The 14,974-nt window shown below is 51.8% G+C and overlaps 4 protein-coding genes across 4 annotated transcripts; 1 reads left to right on the forward strand and 3 right to left on the reverse strand.

The window, feature by feature from the left end:
- Window positions 1-344: 344 nt before the first annotated feature.
- On the reverse strand, window positions 345-3,236 carry SMAC4_09306 (uncharacterized protein). Its single transcript, XM_003345037.2, has 3 exons — window positions 2,201-3,236; window positions 1,619-2,135; window positions 345-1,523 (listed from the first exon to the last, which is right to left on the reverse strand). The coding sequence occupies exons 2-3, from the start codon at window positions 2,046-2,048 to the stop codon at window positions 736-738; spliced, it is 1,218 nt and encodes a 405-aa protein (XP_003345085.1). The 5' UTR covers window positions 2,049-2,135; window positions 2,201-3,236; the 3' UTR covers window positions 345-735.
- A 336-nt stretch (window positions 3,237-3,572) lies between these two features.
- On the forward strand, window positions 3,573-5,502 carry SMAC4_09305 (uncharacterized protein). The gene is made up of 2 exons (XM_003345036.2): window positions 3,573-4,061; window positions 4,113-5,502. Exons 1-2 carry the CDS (start codon window positions 3,765-3,767, stop codon window positions 5,292-5,294), a joined length of 1,479 nt encoding a protein of 492 aa, XP_003345084.1. The 5' UTR covers window positions 3,573-3,764; the 3' UTR covers window positions 5,295-5,502.
- Window positions 5,503-5,518: 16 nt separating this feature from the next.
- Window positions 5,519-7,451, reverse strand: SMAC4_09304 (uncharacterized protein). The gene is made up of 2 exons (XM_003345035.2): window positions 7,107-7,451; window positions 5,519-7,048 (listed from the first exon to the last, which is right to left on the reverse strand). Exons 1-2 carry the CDS (start codon window positions 7,439-7,441, stop codon window positions 6,424-6,426), a joined length of 960 nt encoding a protein of 319 aa, XP_003345083.1. The 5' UTR covers window positions 7,442-7,451; the 3' UTR covers window positions 5,519-6,423.
- Window positions 7,452-13,735: 6,284 nt separating this feature from the next.
- Window positions 13,736-14,764, reverse strand: SMAC4_09303 (uncharacterized protein; the record flags this gene model as incomplete). The annotated part of the gene is made up of 1 exon (XM_003345034.2): window positions 13,736-14,764. One exon carries the CDS (start codon window positions 14,762-14,764, stop codon window positions 13,736-13,738), a length of 1,029 nt encoding a protein of 342 aa, XP_003345082.2.
- Between the last annotated feature and the right edge of the window lie 210 nt (window positions 14,765-14,974).

Genomic DNA, 14,974 nt, shown 5'->3' on the forward strand with positions numbered 1-14,974 from the left:
GCCCTTGCAGATAACTGTTACGAACTTATGAGGACACACGGGCCAACCACAAGGCTGGTAGCACAGACAGCCCAATAAGGCTAGACCGCGTAACGCCAGGACAGGGAAGAGCTCACAGGACAACAAGGCTCGCGCTGATCAGAGTGAGCCCGCAAAACCCAGCACCAAACACTAGGGGTTCACGGTTGCGTGAACATCCGGAAACAGATATCTCGCAGAGGGCAAGCAGGTATAAAGGGACAACTGGAGAACTCAGATTGTCAGATAGTTCGACAGTAGTCAACAGGCATTTAGATCATTATCACCGAGACCAGTATTACGAACATACTTGTTGTGAACCTTTTGGCTTCACCGAACAGCACTGATAGTTATTACCTTCAGCTATCCTACTTAGGCAGATCAGACTGCCGTTCGTCACAATAACGACCCCCGTCAAGCAGCGTTATCCTTTCCTAATCCCGCCTTCTCCCCTCTTTCAACGCACCATCTCAACACCAACGAACACAAGGACACCACATGCAATGGCAAGACAACGGCTCAATTGCATTCGATCAACCTCCATGCCGCAAATGCTCGATATACAGCCATGGCCAAAGAAAAAAATGCCATAACAATTATCATCATTCCATCTTTTCTCGTTCCTCCAAACGGCCACTTGCGCCATCCTCCGCAACCACTACCGCATCGCGAATGCAACTCTTGCGACCACAATTATGATTCACCAAACCTGATTGATCATATTTGATCCTCTCTCATCCTCTCCTGCCTCTGCACCTCGGCACGGAATACATTAGGCTCCCCACCCAATCTCGCACTAGTCGGACTCGTCGGCGGCCAACTCTCGCGATCCGTCAACTCGACACCACCACCTGCACCCTTGGCATTGGTGAAAACACCCTCCTCGACACCCACCACGCCCTTCTTCCCAACCCGCTCCGAATAACTCTTCCTGACTCCGTACCCGCTTCCGCCACTTCTGGGGTTTCCGCTCCTCTTCCCGAAGAGTCCACCAACGAAGGGGACAGTCCCGTTCTTCCGATAACCCCACACCGCAAAAGCGATGAGTCCGCCGAGCACCAGGAGAGACACAATGGCGACGGGGACGGAGATGGCGATTTTCTTGCCTGTGGATAACCCGGGGGAGGAGACCAAATCGTCCTCGTCGTCCGACGCATCGTCAGAGTCAGAGTCATAGTCATTGGTGACATACACCAGCGGACCCTGCTTTATCTCGGTGGGCGCGTCTTCGTCGTAGTTGCCGCTTGCCCAGATGGCCATGGTGATGTTGAGTCGGGTAAGTTGGAAAGCCTGTGAATCGGAGAAGGGGAGAACGAATCTGGTGAGGGGGAAGAAAGCGAAGCCTTGGTCGGCGGGGAGGATGGGGAAGGTAGGGAGGGGGGCTGAGGTGTTGGAATACAATTCGGGGACGATGCGGCCAGCGACCGATTCGTCGACGTTGGCGGTTTGGAGAAGAATCTGCACGCGCTGGTTGGGCGAACCAAAGTAGAGGGTGTTCCATGTTACTGTCATTCGTGAGGGTTTAAGCATGGCAGGGCATGGTGGATGCGAGAAATGGCTATACGTATGGGTCAAAGAAAAAGCAGGGAGAGAGACTCACTGTAGTACCCACGGTTAGGTTTCAAGATCGCATCCCGCTTTGGAGCGCAGAAGGGCTCGTCGCGCGATTGTTGCGGGAGACAAGCCAGGAACTCGCCGCGGGGGTCGGCAACGCCCGATGCGGTCGGAGCAGGGTTGAGGCTGGTGTAAGTCGCCAGAAGCCCATCGTCTTTCCAGCTGCTGTATGCTTTGGACTGGGTGAGATACGCGGGGGGCGCGTTGTTGGTGTTTTTGGCCCCGCTGGCGTCGGTCGTCACTGTGGGCGTGTTGGTGGTGCCTTTGGTTGACCCATCTACGTGCACCCAGACTTTACGCGAAGGGGCGACGGTTTCTTGGGTCTGAGGTGCTGGCTGTGGTAGGGCGTTGGCGACTAGGGCGAAGCCGGCCAGTGTTGTCGCAATGATGCCCCGGAGGGTTGGCGGAGGACTCATTTTGGAGTTTGAGCAGTTGCCTCGTCAATGGGCGATGAGATGATCGCTCGAGACAAGACAGATAACAGCACAGTCGCTTCTGATGTGCTGGGATATCACAATCAGTCCAACTGCACAAGGGTTTGCTTGGACGTGGTTGGGAGCTTGCTTACCTTGAGAAACGCTGTCAGCCGTCGTTGACCGACGTCGACCAGCTTGCGATCAAATAATTCGGCAGCCTGGAGCGTGACTGGATCTCTTCACATTCACTTGGTTTCGTACGCCGTACAAAGACAAAGTTGATCTTGAGAGCAGGTCTACGATGGAAACAGGTGCGTACAAAAAGTGGCATGAGGTTGGGCTTTTGGATGGACTCGACTACATATTTGGGAGCGGCTAAGGCAAAGTTGTCTCCGCGGGTCCATGTACATGATCTCTCTGCAACCAGAGTTGCCGCAGATGGTCAGTTCCCATCAGCTTCGGAAAATGGTCCCTTTGCAATGGTATGCGGGGGATGGGTGTTTTCTTTCCTCTCACTCGTTCGTTCTTCACTTTCTGCCTCCAGCCCTTCGTCCTATCTCATCAGCTCCCCACCCTCCATCACCCGCACGCCTCTTCTTATCCCGATTGGGATAAAAAGCAAGGTTTCCCTCGTGCTATTTGGGCTTCCAGGTTCCCTCTGTTGCCTGTCTTGACGTCTATCCCCCGGGTTAGACCTGATTCACAGCGCTACACTTGGAGTGGCTTGGCAATGGTCCCCTCCAGCTCGGTCTAGAGCCCTATCGGTTCCTATCGGAGACCCATTTGGGTGCCGAAACGACGGTGTTATGTCACAGTACCAGAGTGTTGTTGATGATGGCTGCCATCACACCAGCGTTCACTTTGCTTGTCTATAAGCCGTGCGGGGAGCCCACCATCACGCCGTCAGACTCTTTCCATTTCTTCTTCTGTTTCGATACCCGCCACTCGATATACAAGAACCACCTCATGGGGACCAGAGTAATTGGCCCAATACTACCTCCTCTGCGCAGATTAATGCGGGGTTTGACGGTTGGCGATGGCACAGCAAATGGTGTGGAGGACGGCCTGAAGCCTGAAGGACGTGCCGGACAACTTTCAACCCGCGTCTGGATGCTACACTATTGGATTCTCATATGCAGGATTATATGGGGTGTCCCGGGTGTTGATGAGGAGCAGCGACGGTTTTACACTCCCAATTCTGAATGACCAGTGCGAGCCAAATAGGACAAGTCCTGACTACTGAACGCCTCTGGCTGTTACGTACAGAGCTGAAGAGCTATCGTGGGGATATCGTGGGTGGCCAGCACCCTTTCGGATGCACTATGGTCTCTCCGGCGTCTTATCGTTGCTTTGTGGCGTTTTGTGCGGTAAGTCGGAGCTGTGAAAAATGGCCTCCTCTTTCAGCAGCCGAATCCTGGTTGTGCGGTCGTCACTAGCCTGGTGTATGTATGTTACCGCCCTTGTGGTTCGAGATGTTATTTAGGAGCGAGCTTTTATAACCCGCATCGAATGCACCCCTTCTACATGTGTGCTCACATGGCCCATCTACTACCTTATTGAACCCGACATCCCATCCATCTGTCTGTTCATCTGACATCTCTTTCTCGCTATTCTGTTGTACCGGGCCGTTGCTTCCCTGAGACAAGACACATCGATATCATACACTTGCTTGGTTGATACTCAAGTCACCGCGTGTTCCATTCGAATATCAACACAATGAAGACCAACCGAGTTGCCAAAGCGGCTCTTGCAGTTGGACTTTCAGCCACTGCCCTTGCTCAGAGCTGCGACAAAGTTCTTGTCCCATCTTATGACCTCCCCGTTGTTGCGGCCGGATGGCAAGCACAACTGATCGCCGGCGAGTTGACCAAGCCCCGGAGCCTTCAGTTTGACAGCTCGGGTGCGTTGCTGGTTGTCGAGAGCGGAAAGGGTATCACTCGTCATACGCTCAAAGACAATGGAGGCACTTGTATCTCTGTTTCTGAGTCCAAGACGCTCATCGATGAGAAGACGGTACGTACCCTTTCGGATATCGAAGAAGCAAGATAACTAACAATTTCCCAGCTGAACCACGGCATTGCTCTCTCCAAAGATGGCAAGATCCTCTACGCCTCATCCGCCTCGGCCGTCTATGCCTGGGACTACGACTCCAAGGCCGGCACCGTTAGCGGCAAGCGCGAGATCGTCACCAACATGAGCAACAACGACCTCGTCACCCGCACCCTCCTCCTCTCGCAGAAGGAAGATGGCTACCTGCTCGTCTCGCGCGGCAGCGCCGACGGCAACGAGGCCCAAGCGGAGGTCCTCAACAATGGCCTGTCCCAGATCCGCGCCTTCGACATCTCAAACCTGACCAGCTCCACAAAGGCCTACAACTACAACGAAGACGGCATCGTGCTCGGCTGGGGCCTGCGCAACTCGGTGGGCGTCGGCGAGCACCCCGTCACGGGCGGCATCTACGCCGTGGAGAACTCCATCGACGGCGTCACCCGCAACGGCAAGGATATCCACGAGAACAACCCGGGCGAGGAGCTCAACTTCTTTGGCTACCTCAACGGCACCACCAACGGACAGGGCCGCAACTACGGCTACCCCAAGTGCTTCGCCGTCTGGGATGTCTCTGAAATCCCCGAGAACGACAACCTCAAGATCGGCTCGCAGTTCGCCATCACCGAGGAGGAAAACGCCCAGACCGTCTCCGGCAACAAGCTGACAGACGAAACCTGCGCCTCCGATTACGTCGCGCCCCGCCTGACTTTCCCGGCCCACTACGCGCCCATCGACATCAAGTTCTCCCCCCAAAAAGGCGACGTCGCCTACGTCACGTTCCGCGGCTCCTTCGACAAGAAGAACCCCGTCGGCTACCGCCTCTCTTCTATCCAGTTCGACCCCGCCACCGGCGAACCTACTGTGTCAGCTGAAAACGGCCGCGACGCCCTAAAGGATATCATTGTAAACAAAGATAATTCGGTGTGCCCGGATAAGTGCTTCAGACCGGTCGGGTTGGCGTTTGATTCGGAGGAGAGACTGTGGATGACGAGTGATTCCACGGGCGAGATCTATGTTTTGCTGAAGACGGCGAGCAGTACGGAGAATGGGACGATTGTTACGGGAACGGATGGTCCAGAAAGCTCGCCGAGCGCGACGGGCGAGGATGAGAATGCTGCGGGCAGGCTTCTTGGGACGAGGGGGGCTTGGTTGTGGGCAGGGGTTGTTGGTGTTGCTGGGGCGCTGGCTTTGATTTAGGGGGAAGGGTAGGTTAAGGTATGTTGAAGATGGAGGGAGTGCAACATGACGAGTTTTGAGGTGAGGTGAATCACTGCGATGAGAATGTTTCATGAGAATGATGGAATGAGTGATGATTATTGTGTTGAGCGTATTGATTACTGCCAAAGTTAGCGTACATATATCGAGAAAGACTACCTATGATATCAGATTGCCTTCTATTTGGTATACACTAACTACACTGTACAGGATGTGAGGTCGGAACTCGGAAGCAATGCATGTGCAACAATTCAAGACAACAGCAAACAAAACAGTGAAGGGATCCAGAAACCAGTCGATCGGTAACTGCAAGGACAACAAGAGCTTGAGTCGCGTGGCCCGTGGTCCGTGTTCTTGGGTGTGCGAGGTGAGAAGACGGTTAGAGGGAAAAGTTTTCTGAATGATGTGAAGCTCTCAATGGACCGAGATAAGCTGAAGATGATTGTCATCATGGTGTGTAAACCTCGTTTGTCACAGAAACTATCATGAAGGCTTCTCTCATCTTGGCGTATTGGGTGAGAAGACGGGATGATATGGTGTACTTCATAAGGGTTCCATGTCTATCCTCTATTCCCCCCTCACCAATGAGATGTGCTCCAACCAGTCGTAAGGGCCAAAGGAGGGTGTCGGTATACCTGTCCTGGAACGCCTTCTGGCGAAGATGCACCGAAAGAAGAATGTCTTGCTATCGCTTTTTCCCGAAGCCCGAAGATGGTGTGGTAAATCCGAGGAAAAACAGGTTCAGGAAGTCGACTGTAAAGTCGAGTGGCTTGGAAGAAAAAAGAAATGCGGGGGAAACTCTCGCCAATCTCGTAGGATTTCGCGGATTTGAGGTTGCGTGCCATCCTTTCGGCATCCGCGTCTTTGCATATACAGCTCGCTTGTCTGATCCCGTCCTGTCCAGGCGACTTGATGGTGGGTGTGGTGTGGGGGTGATGGATGTGAGAAGCACATCGCATATCCGGCAGATGTCCAGAGTTGGCTGGTTCCCTAGATGATTGGGTACCAAACTTTTGCAACATTGTCTTCAAGTCTCGAAAAGACGACGGCAAGCCTTGCTCTCCTCTAACTCCAACCTCCTGTGTAACCCTCTACCCCAGGAAATCACCACTTAACAATGCCCACACCTCGTCTTTAACTCGCTTGGCAAGCCACGAATTGCCTCCCTTTCTTTTCTCGTAAGCACAATGCCGAAATACCTCTCCAAAGCCTCGACTCTCTGCTCTTCTGACTCAAAGTGCTCGATGATCTCAGACTTGCCGCCTATCCTCCTCTTGACATAGTCCTTGTGCAAGATTAGCACGCCTATAGGTCCAGGTCCAGGCTGCCGTTCCTTTTTGTCGTCCTCGTCGTCGCTGTCATTGTGGCTGTCGTCGTTGAGCAAAAGCCACATGCACATGACGGTCTGTACAAAGAAGCTTTGCGGGCTGGTCATGGTCGACAGGTTCATGACTTCGAAATCAGTGGGGAAGAACTCCATGTCGGCGGCAAAACAGTACATTTCCTTCCAGGGCGCGGACTGGTTTTCCTGCGTTGAGTAGACCCATATCCTTTGGCTGGCTTGGTCTGTGTGTTGCGAAAGGCTTTTGTATTCGAGTTTCCCCCGAACGGGAGAAACTGTGGTAAAGATGCGGTTGTGCTCCAGGGGAACTGGGTGAACTGAACCGTTGGAACCGAATCCTACGTCAACTAGATATCGGGTGTTGTTGATGGTCACGATGTTGACCATGTGATTCCTGGGATTTAGTTCGTTAGTGCATGATGCTTTTCCTACAGATTTCGGTAACCACAAACCATCCTTTGTACTCCCCATCGCCTGCCTTCACTCTCCCTCCTACGTTAATGAGTGTGTAACCAAGACTGCGGAGGACAGCCCCGAAGAACGCATTGACCTCCATGCAGTACCCTCCCCTCCCCCTGTCGACGATCTTTTCATAGAGGTCCTCCAGGTCCAGTGACAATCGGTGGTGTTTCGAATAATGCAGAGTCAAACTCTCGAATGGAACGCGGGCCATGTGGTGTAGCTGCAGCGTGGCGAGCCTGCCGAGGTCGTCTTCGGCATCCTTCGGCGAATATCCGATATGCCGGAAATAGCGATCCAGCTGGTCTTGGGTATAAGGTTGTAACATTGTTTTTTCTTCGGCTCCTTTTTTTTTTTTTCTGATGGAACAAAGCGGGAGGAGGGTTTTGCGATAGATGTATAAGTTAAGAGAAAGAAGAAACGAAAGAATGGGCGTTTGGAGTGCTCTTGTATGAGTTGTGGAGGTCATCACAAAGTCCCCTACCAAAGTTCCCCGCCTAACAAACACGTTGGCTCAGGGCCCCGGTACTTGATGCCGGGAATGTCCACTTGGGCCCAACTTCCAAGAAACCATCGCGACTGCCAAACACCAGTCGCAAACATTCTGGAATACCTTTTCCACTCCTCAGGATGTCTCCTCCCATTTGAGTTAATGTCCTGGGTTTTAGGCGGTTGGCATTAGTAATACGCTACGATAGGTACAAGAACGTCGAACCATCCCCTGCCCTGTAGCACCCGCATATTGGCATCCCCGATCCATGTCCCCACTTCAACATCTCAGCGTCCTCATGACCTCATGTATGAGAATCGGTGAAAGCTATCCAGTAAAACAAACTATTAACTGCCGACTTTCAAGCACGTCTGTTCAACATTTGACATCAGCAGGGTCTCCAGTAATGAGGAAATTGACGTGCTCAATTCACGCCGACAAGGACCTTCAGGACGTCGGCAAGTGCCACGATCAACAACTCAATTTGGAAACACATCAACCATCACACATAACCCTAAATCGATTTTGAGGAAACCAGGCATTGAGATGTCGCAATAAGAAAGGGAAAACCTGCTCGCACCCAACGCATTCCTACACGTACCCTATCTTACTGAATTTACAGAATTCTTCGCTTAGCCTAGGCCACAGCTTTCGAGTGGGGGTATTTCTGAGGATATTGAGCTATTCAACATCATTTGATACCTAAATTTCTTCGCGCAAAGCTCTCAAATACCATCCTTTGAAGCTAATCTAGAAGACCATTATCCAACTGTCATGCGTTGTTGTCTTGGGTTACAATATTCTGGGCTGTATAGAGTTATGGTGGACGGCAAAAATGAAATATTTCAAAATTCGCAGGGCACGTAGAGGAAATTATAGGGTACGGGTAGGTACTCCCATATCAAAAGCCTAGTCAACCTCTCATGACCTTCTCGCCTTCAACTCTCGCCGCAATTTCCTTCGCTTCTCTCGATATCAAAGATGTGGTAGGAAAGTCGTCCAGCTTCCTTCTTTGTAGATGCCCACCGGTGCCTCTCCGAATGCTATGCAAGCTAACACTATTAAAATGACACGCGAATAGAGGTAGCATAACGTGACGATCAAGGCCAGTGCTTCCATGTTTTCTGAGAGTTCTTTGACTATCTCCTCTTCATCGAACTCCGTATGGACGGCCTTTGGGGCGTTGGAGTCCGTCGTTCTTGTGGATTTCCGGTTCAAGTAAGGGATTAGAGGCAGCATCAAGAATATAAAGCCAAATGACACTATAAAAGACAACCACCAAAGCCACTTCTCTGTCACACTTTCAAAGAAATATTTCCAAGCTCAGAAAGGTATAGCCACAAATGCCAGTGTTCCAATGTTCAACGTGAACCAGCCGAAGATGGCCATGTTGCCTAACTTCTTTTTCAGAATCCACGTTGTGATGGTGTTTCGAGGGTCTTTACCCCGGAAGAGCGGCGATTTCCAGCTCAACATCGCGTGGCTGAGATCGTAACCCCCAGGAAATCAGTAACGTCTGGGACAATGAAACCCGAGGCAGCTCCATTCTGTAACAGTCCTGCTGTCGCTCTGATTCACTCCGTAACGTGATGAGAAATGGTCTGCGTATGTCCTGGGGGCACCGGATCCAGGGGAGAAGTTGAATGAGGCCAAAGAACGCGAATGCTGCAGTGACATCTTCAAGCAGTGTTATCTCGTAACCAAGTGTGAGACGAAAGATGATATTTGCGAGAAACCAGAGCGTCTGGAAAATGGAGATTGATTGGAGAACCCAATCGCTCTTGCTGCGGTTATCTATTTCCGGATTCCCTGGAAACTGCTCCTGCTTGATTTAGCGAGTCGCTGCAAATTCGCGCAGCGTCTCTCGTCCAAACGTTTGTACTCTGGGGACTTTCACCTTTTCTGGGTTCTTTTGCTTGGTGCTCTTCTGGCTCTCGCGGTTTACATTGAAGAAAATATTTATTAACTGTGCGTCGTCGTAAAAACTTGCAGAGGGTGAAACCCAGGGCTCAGGACGTGGACTTGACGGATCAGGGCCTGAGCTAGGGTCTTCATAGTACACCCCTCCGATCACAAGTAGAAATGCTTGTCGAAGGCTGAAATTCTTGAACCCCGGAAGAACAGACATGTCGCGCTTCAAGAGTGACGCCGTGCAGGGTTGTTGCAGACTGCTAGCCATCGCCACTTCGGGCATGTAGAAATACGTGCGTGCCGCCTAAGACTTGCGTTTGGACCATGTTCCTTTAGATTCGGCGGGATTCGTAACTTGTGGATGGTACGCGGTCTAGACGAAGAGAAATACTGTTGTCCAGTAACTCCAGATGATGCGTAGGGTGCCTCGGCCATAGTTAGGTTCAGGCACATAGCCTGTAGTTGTTGGTGCAGCTGCTGTGCTGTTCATTTTGAACAAGGCATGCCCTGAACAAACAGAGAGGAAGTGGTCTGGTATCTGGAAATTGAAAAGTAAAGAGCTTGGGTAGAGGTAGGTAGGTAAGACGTTGTCAATGAAGCCAGAGAACTGGGTGTGGCCTCCATTTGACGAGGAGTGGTGACGTTTTTTTAAAGGCGAGGATCTTTCGATAATGAATTGGCATCCTGCCAGCAGCTTACAGGTGACTGAATCCAAGAGAGCGACACTAAAGCAAAGCAAGGTGAACCATGTGTAATTGGCCGACTGGAATTGATGGTTGTCAGGAAAATGAATCCAGGAGAGGGAGACAACTCCGCAGTTTGGACCAGATACAGCAAATAAATCGTGGTGGGTAACGACTGCCACAGAGGCCCGCAGGTTGTCTCGCTCTTGCATATCTATGATTGCTGTCACCCAGTTGTATTTGCCGCGTTTGAGGAAGGCCACCAATGAGCCAGACTTATAAGGAAGTCATCTTCAAGTGTGATCTACAACTGTGCACATCCCAGCAGTGATTCGATCTTGCCGTCTTTAAGGAGGACAGCCATATTATGTAGGAAAGCCCAGCTGTGAAGTCTCGCCAGAAATCTTGTGTCTGGTCTCATCATAGAAGGGACCATAGAAAAGGCAAAGAACCAATCTTTGAAGTGGAGGGACTCAACCATACCATGTCAAAATTCTGGCCAAGCAACATTCGTTCTGGATCGCCTGGTCCAGATTGCAATGGACTTGGCTGCAACCATTTCCAGTTTTGACAAGCAGCTCAGGCTGCATGATCAGCAGCTTGATGGGCTTGCGGAGGAAGGCCCAAGGGAATAGGAAGGCAGATTCGAGGAGGTGGGAGCAAGCTGCATTGGCAGACCTGTCTGATAGGGCTGCGGACGCCGGAGGGATCGCAGAAGTGAATCAGTCAGGTGAATTTCCTGAACCTCATATTGTCCGAGACTAGAGCAGCTGGACAGGAATTACCATTTGTCTGAGTAATTGAACTGACCCCTCCTTCCCCCGAGCCTCGAGTGGGAAGATTATACTGCTTGTCCATCGTTGACAATGAAAGAACAGCTTCCTAGCAAATGGGAAAGCCCCCCTCTTGGTCTGAAGCCTTCAGATATGCGGTATTAAATCCGTCCAACTCGCGTCTTGGTAGATGCCCACAGGGGCCTTTCTGAAAGCAGCAAATGCCAACGAGATCAGAACCAGCCGTGCCAGGCAATACAGAGAACTCGAGATAACTGTGATGGTCTTGTATACCCGATATCGCCAATAGCTTTCGCAGTCCCACTGGAATTCATAGTTGCCGAAGATAAAAACGACAAATAAAAGAGGAAGTGTAGCCAGGGAACAAGAACGCCACAGCCACTTTTCTACGACAGACGCAAAACGGTAGTTCCAAGCAGCCAGATGAACGCCAACAAACACGGCCGCACTAAGTGTAAATACAACGCACTCCACCAATGGCCACTTGGCAATTCTAACATCCCACCAAATATCTCTTCGCCCGTTTGTGCTAGAATCATCAGAAGAGGACGCATAGTTGTCAGGCGGGTTCTTCAATTCGACAAAGAAGGGCTGTGATATATCTTGCGGGCATCGAAACCATCCGAGAAGCTGGACAAGACCACAGAATGCGTACGCTGCGGCCAGGTCTTCGAGTAACGAAATTGGAAGACCGGTATAAAGGCGGTATATGATGTTGGCAAAGAACCACAAGGTCTGGAAAACCGAAATTGACTTAAGAAGGCGATCGCTTTTGCTGCGATCATCAAGCTCTTCATTTGAAGGAAGATCTTCGAACACAAGCTGGCCATTCCGCGCAAATTTTTCAAGTTCCCAGGGACTAAGAATTTCGAAGTGACGCCTGTCAGCTCCAGCCTTGTAGTATATCCCAGCCTGGCCGAGGATGAACGATTGTCGGAGGCTGAACTTCCCAAACTCTGGGATGGCTGAAATGCGTCGCTTCCACCGAATAGCCCAGAAAAGATCAACAATGGAGGCCGTGACGGAATTCTCGGGAAACCAGATCGTAAATACGGCTTCAAATGGCTTCCGCCATTGTAGAGGCCAATCTGTTGATGGATCAAACATGTCGAGCGTGTTTCCGTTCCGGAACTTCTCAAGCCCTGCACGCAAAGACAGTTTGGAAGCCTCCGGCGAATCGACATATAGGTGGAGTGAAACCCAAATGGCAAGGGTCGTCGTGGAGAGGCAGATCCAGATAATTTCCATAGTCCCTCGGCCACAATGTGGGCCTGGCATAAAGCCTGTCATTACTGTTGACATAGCCATGGGATGGCCGTGTGTCGCTGTGTCGTTCATGGCCGGGGACCAAGTGCGTTATGGATATTGGAATGCCGTAGAGAGGGTTTCGTTTTTAGGAATACCGGTGGAAGAAGTGGCCAGTGCCGACCGGTCAACTAGATCTTGGTCGGAGGAAACAATGTAGGTTCGGTCAGAGTCGTAGAGAACGTGTGCCTTCGAGATGTGGCGGGGAAATATTGAGAATGTGGCTTTGGAGCCCAGCGCTAAAAGGGTCCGAAGAAAGAACACCGTGATACTGCGTCGCCTATGCCTCGATGAGATTGAGATGATCACTTGCCTACAAAAGAGTGAACGCTTGGACTGCTTTTGAGGCCATGTTTCGATGAGCTCTTATGTGAAAGTTATCGCAAAAGCAAGTCCTTCCCACCTGAAGAGCCACGTTTAACTCACATATTAGTTTAAGCCAAGTACCTCTTCACGGCCTCAACCATCAATCCTGTATAAGCACGTGTCAGCTCCTAGTATGTCCAACCAAGCTGTAAATCCGTTCTAACCTGAACACAAAAGTCTGACACGTGTACGGGCATCGTAGAAGAAATCCATGCCAAGTATGCACCCGGGACACAATCGTCAGCCTGAGGCAAATCATCGCCTTACCAAACGACGCAGACGGATAGCACCACTGGCACTGGAAAAGACAAAAAGACAAATTCACGACAAGTGGCCCATGTGAAGAGCAAAACAACTCATCGCGCATGCAACCCAAAGACATGTGCGCAAACGCACCGCTCTCCTCCCACGAATGGGAGAGACATTGCCGTGAATGACAGCACCGACCCATTAAGAGTGTGCCACTAATACAGCAGGCTAAAAGGAGGCAGCCAAAGAGCAAATCCAATAAGAATCTGGCGAGAAGAGCAGGAGTGCTTGCGGACCATACACAAGACCCGGTCAACGAGCCAGGAGCAACGACTGGTAAAGGCGCAGTCCAAGTCATGATGACAAAGTCGCACCGAGCCTCATGAAAGCCCTTTTCAGGGCATCGGAGATGGTGCTTCAGCAGCCAAAAGTGGATAGCCACTTCGAGTCCAGTGTCTTCCTGAGCTGTCCAATCGTCGGGAATTTTCATCAGGCTTTGCGCGCATGAATGCGATCCGGCGGGCGAGTGCGAGTGTCTAGAGCCTGTAACTTTCTGGTAAGCCTTCTTTGCCAATTTGCTGAACTGCAAGCCGGGAAAAAATAGGGCTGTCGGAGACAACTTGACGCGAAGCGCGTGCACACAAGAAGTTTTGAAAAAGGGTGTTTGGGAGTGCGATAACAACGACCTGAGGAAGCAAAACATATGCATGGTAAATGATTCTGATGGTCTAATCATGGTATATTGTTTTCAACCATTTGACAGATCGCTTTTGCACCACAAATGCTACTGCCTTTTCAATTCCCAGAAACAAACAATAAAACGCTTAAATGAGGTTCTTCAATTGCTGACCAGCCAAGAACCTTCTCAAGTTCTCGACGATCAACTGCTCGGCACCCTGTGGCCTGCCACCAGCCGCATGTGGGCTGAGAATGAGGTTAGGTGCCTTCCAGAGCTTGCTTGGCTCAGGAAGAGGCTCTGTCTCAAACACATCAAGAGCGGCACCGCCGATCCTCTCCTCCACAAGAGCATCGTAGAGGGCATCCTCGTCGACGGAGGTGCCACGTCCGACGTTGACGACCCAGGCGTGCTTGGGGAGGAGCTTCAGCCTCTCGGCGTTGAGAGCATGCTTTGTGGATGGGTCACCGGGGAGGATCATGACGAGAGCGTCGGTCTCTGGTAGAAGCTCGGCAAGCTTGTCTTCCGAGTAGACCTCAATGCCATCGCGGACACCCTGGCGGCGAGCAACTCCGCGAACCTGGGATCCAAGTTGCACAAGAGAGGGAGTGAGGGTCTTGGCGATGTTTCCGAAACCCCAGATCAGCACACGGGCGTCACGGAGGGTGGTGAATCTGTCGGAGGGGCGATCGGGCTGAGGGCCGCCGAGGTGGCCGGGCCACTTGCCCTGGAGCTGATAATCCCGCATCTCGTAGAACCTGCGGGCGGAATTGAGGAGAAGACCGAGGGTGTGCTCGGCGACGGTGCGGTCGTGGAGACCGGAGCCGGTGGTGACGGCGACCTTGGAGGTGTCGAAGCCGGCGCTGAGGACGTCATTGGGGCCGGCGGCGAGGGACTGGATCCAGCGCAGCTTGGTCAAACGGTTCACAGCATCTTTAAGGTTGTCGGAGGAGTTGGTCCAGGTGACGAGGACCTCGGCGTCAACGTGCTCCTCGGGAATGGGAGCCTTGACGTCGTAGGGGTGGAGGGTGACGGAGGGGAAACCCTCGATCTGGGAAACGTCGAGCTTGAGAGAGGTGGGGTAGAGGAGCTTCATCTTGGAGGAGGATGCGAGTGATGCTGCTGCAGAAAGATGCGAGTTGATGTAGGAAAGGAAGCGGGTGGGAGTTGACCTCATTCGGCTCGTCTTTTATGGGATGAGGAGATGTTGATGAGCCGTCGTCTGGAGTTGGTCAGTGGGAAGGAACGGGGGACGAGATGAACGGGACTACGGGAGCGCTCTCGGCGGGGGTCTACAAGTCAAGGCCAAGGTGGGGTGGAGATTCTTCCATTTGGTGATGATCCCAGAGCTGGGGCAGGCGGGGTCAAGGCCTGTTCCCCAGAGATT

This window comes from Sordaria macrospora, chromosome 7, assembly GCF_033870435.1.
Source record: "Sordaria macrospora chromosome 7, complete sequence".
NCBI lineage: Eukaryota > Fungi > Ascomycota > Sordariomycetes > Sordariales > Sordariaceae > Sordaria > Sordaria macrospora.

Coding starts and splice junctions, on each gene's coding strand:
- SMAC4_09306 (XM_003345037.2), bottom strand. CDS start 2,048: ATGAGTCCTCCGCCAACCCTCCGGGGCATCATTGCGACAACACTGGCC. Junction 1,524..1,618: donor ACCTAACCGTGGGTACTACA/GTGAGTCTCTCT, acceptor CACGAATGACAG/TAACATGGAACACCCTCTAC.
- SMAC4_09305 (XM_003345036.2), top strand. CDS start 3,765: ATGAAGACCAACCGAGTTGCCAAAGCGGCTCTTGCAGTTGGACTTTCA. Junction 4,062..4,112: donor CGCTCATCGATGAGAAGACG/GTACGTACCCTT, acceptor ACAATTTCCCAG/CTGAACCACGGCATTGCTCT.
- SMAC4_09304 (XM_003345035.2), bottom strand. CDS start 7,441: ATGTTACAACCTTATACCCAAGACCAGCTGGATCGCTATTTCCGGCAT. Junction 7,049..7,106: donor GATGGGGAGTACAAAGGATG/GTTTGTGGTTAC, acceptor ACTAAATCCCAG/GAATCACATGGTCAACATCG.